The 3,869-nt window shown below is 33.7% G+C and overlaps 1 protein-coding gene across 1 annotated transcript in view; it reads right to left on the bottom strand.

Annotated features, from left to right (window-relative positions):
• Window positions 1-221: 221 nt before the first annotated feature.
• LOC106873641 (protein phosphatase 1 regulatory subunit 7) overlaps window positions 222-3,869 on the bottom strand; it is a 49,827-nt gene continuing 46,179 nt past the window's right edge. The window contains exon 13 of the mRNA XM_014921087.2: window positions 222-2,284. Coding sequence (XP_014776573.1) covers window positions 2,248-2,284 — 37 coding nt within the window. The 3' untranslated portion in view covers window positions 222-2,247. The remainder of the gene's footprint in view (window positions 2,285-3,869) is intronic.

Raw genomic sequence — 3,869 nt, 5'->3', positions numbered from 1 at the left:
TATATATATATATATATATGTGTGTGTGTATGTATGTATGTGTGTATATATAAATATATAAATATGTGTGCGCGCTTGTGTGTGTGTATTTATCAAATCATAAACGATGTTTATTAGGTAAGCAATGAAAGCAGAAACAAACAAGACAGAGAAGTGAACTCCAATGATTTTAAACAAGTGTCTGTTGATAGAAATGTGACTGAGCTTTATTGAAGCATGATATGAGATTATAGTTTCAGATAGCAACATAATAGGGAGAATATTTAAAAAAAAACATTGGTGAATAGCCAAGACAGCAATCTCACAAAATAATCATAAAATCTCATTGATATGTCTGAAGCTAAGAACCAAATGAAATCTGCACAATATTAATCCGTTTCCCATCTCTGGATAAGCAACATATGCTGGATATTTGCCGCCAACAACATTACATCGATCGTCGTGATGTCTGTGCTATTTATACCCACCTGAGACATTCTAAAATAATCACGTGAATGAAGTTATTCACGTGTATCTATCAAAGGCGATGTGAAGAGTGACGACCTATTCTATTGTCAAGTGGTGTCGATCGAGACAACTTTTGATAAGTGTTATCACTATGAAGTCTAAACGATGTTGAAATATAAAACATTATTAACGCCAGATCACCGCCTAAAACGCATGCGTGTAGATGAATCAGTGCTTCTAGTGACATCGTGGTTTTTATCTGTTGAAACTTATGTGCGTCTGCTTTTCTGTATGTTTGTATGTACGTTTGCATGTATGTAACTACACACACACACACACACACACACACACACACACACACACACACACACACACACACACACACACAATATGCACACAGGTGTACATAGCGTATGTCGTTATACGTGTATATGCATACATATATCTACGTCACTTCCTACCTAACCTTTCCAGCATCCTCCGTAATTTAAAAATAGAAACGACGTTCACCGTATCATTACAAACATTCAGTTGAAGATCTCGCAAAACTAGCAGATCTCTTAGTTTCCCCGATTGCAAGATTATATTCTTTTAAAAGTATGTGTCATGAAAAATATATACGAAATAAACTGGCTTCAAATTATAGAGGGAAATTTTATTTCGTTTTTCTAGCAAACAATGCTAGATGGAATATATGTTCAAATTTCGAGCAATTTTCTTTTCTAAGTTTATGTAAAATCCCGTTTATATTTTCAGGCTGGCTCCTTTTCATTACAATTTATTGCATTTCCTTCAGAGCACACGGTTGACTTTAGAAACTCTTGCATATTTCATTGTTTTGTATTCAGAGGGCATGTTACAAATTACTATCTTCACCTGAAAATCTCTGCATTTAAAAATTTTAAATAAAATATTTAGTTATCTACTTGAGGGGACAAATTATTATTGGTATAGATACGAAATAATAATTATGGAATAGAATAAAACGGCGAGCTGGCAGAATCGGTAGCACGCCGGGCTAAGCGGCATTTCATCCCCTTTTACGTTCGGAGTTCTTTCGGAGTCGATACCATAATTAACAGTTGAACACTGGGGTCGATGTAATTGACTTAACCCCTACTCTAAAATTGCTGGCTTTGTGCTAATATTTGAAATCAATAATTACAGTATAGAATATATTTGTTTTGAAACCAGTATCTGTAAATGTCGTTTGTATAAATTTTGGATATTAAATCAAAGTGCAGCATGCTATATCTACTTTAGTTTTCTAAAGACCGCAAGGAGTGCTGGTTTTGCGTCTGATTTACATTTTAATGGGAATGTTCGTTTAATATGGCGCACATGCAGGCTCCATCCTCTCTCTCTCTCTCTCTCTCTCTCTCTCTCACACACACACACACAAACACACACATACATATGCATTAATTTACATAATGTATAGCATAGACAAGTAAATAAGTAAATAAAAAAGTTTATGAATTTTAGTACATAAATATATGCACTTGACACAAGCTTTTAGTAAGAGATGATAGTTTCTATGTTTGTGTTAGGTATAAAAGCACACCCAGATGTGTTTTGTTTTTGTACATTGAAAGGGGAAACATGATAATTCTATTGATGGGATTTTAATTGAATTTTGATCACATACACACACATGTGTGTATAGGTGTGTGCGACTCTGTGTTTATTTCTACCTATTCTTTCAAAAAGGTTTAAATAAGATGATTTAATGAATTATAAATATGATTGTTCGTTTGCTTCTTGGAGTTCCTCTTATCGCTTCATTACGTCAAGTTTCTCTTATAATTTGGAGATGCTAGACCGTATTTTCACAAACCTGAAAGGAAAAGTATATAAAAACCATGAGAATTTATGTTTTGATTAGTTTCAGAGATATCTTTCACTACACACAACTCTTTTGGTTGTATATTCAAGACGGCTGTATAAAGAAGTGCCGATCGCTAAACGTGAAAGAAATCTGTAGAAGAGGAAGACCTAAGAAACGTGGGACGAATTGGTGAAGACTGACTTTAAAATGTCGAGGCTTTTAGAGGCGATGACGGGGACCGAGACGAATGGCGGTATACTGTGAGAAAACCCCATACGTTCTGTCCGAATTTTGAAGAAAGAAAACAAGTAATCAAACGTCATATTTAATTGAAATTTGATCATCAATGTACTTTCCCTGATTATCTATGACTTCCTTCTATCTATTTACAAGCTTTTTAATCCTATCAATGTAAAACTCTTTTGGTTTCAAAGCAAAGAGCTCTGAAATGTCAGTTTCGACCTTCTCGGTTGTGGTTGAACTTTTTCCCTTTTACCAAGCCACTGTTTACGACGTTTAACATTTCGATAGAAGATCCATTTTTCGTCACCAGTCACAAGTCTATCCTCCTGACTTGCGAAAGTTATGTTCCCCAAATGATTCTCTAAACTACGAAACAAATGGTAGTCTGAAGGAGCAAGGTCGGGAGAACAAGGTGGATAAAGAATTTTTTCCCAACCAAGCTCTTCGATCTTCTGTGATGCGATTTTGCAGTGTGGAGTCGTGCATTGTCCTGATTAAACATCGCTCCTATTCGATTCACTAAAGCGGGGTTTTTTTCAATCTAATTTGAAATGGAATATTCTCTCTATTTCTTTACCTTATGACAAAGGTAAATCTTTTTACTCCCTTTGTAATAGTGAATTGTCTTTTATCCTATTCTCAAAAAATCCCTTTATAAACACGTTTATAGAACGCGTTTATCGTTGCAAACATTGGTAGAAACATACCTTTAGTTCCTATAAGTGATTTCTACCATTCTATAAAATTCGACCTTTGACTGATTTCTTACATTCCACTAAATATATCTACTTCCATTCCTTTAAGCTTTATTCTAATTCACCTATCACTCTATAATTCTCCACTATTAGTTTTGTGCTAATTTCTTTCTTCTCCTTCACTTTCTATAACCTACCTTTCACATTATATCTACTAACGGTTTTTTTAAAAAACCGTTAGTAGATATAAGACTTGATAGCGTTCCCTTCCTCATATACGTAGTCAACACATTCTGTTAAAATTTCTTATTGATGTGTTTGGCTTCTTTCTTTCTCTGATGAGAAGATTGCATCGTATTACACCATTTTATTCCTTCTGGAATAATACTAATGTTGTCTTTGAAAAATATGTTGGAAGTAAAAGAATTTGTATAACACTTACGTTTAACTCCATTTATTTATTTATCTATATTATACCAAAACATTTCACCTGAACCTGGAATTTCTAACTTTATAAATAGGTTGTTACATCCTTGTTACTTGTGTGAACTTTTGTTACCCTCGTAACTGTTTATTTATATTTTCTGTGTTATTTGTGAACACTGAAAAAATACACATAGATTTATATATATATATATATATATATATATATATAT

Source organism: Octopus bimaculoides, chromosome 6 (assembly GCF_001194135.2).
Source record: "Octopus bimaculoides isolate UCB-OBI-ISO-001 chromosome 6, ASM119413v2, whole genome shotgun sequence".
Lineage (NCBI taxonomy): Eukaryota > Metazoa > Mollusca > Cephalopoda > Octopoda > Octopodidae > Octopus > Octopus bimaculoides.
The sequence above is the reverse complement of the archived record's forward strand: the minus strand, read 5'-3'. Positions and strand labels throughout refer to the sequence as shown.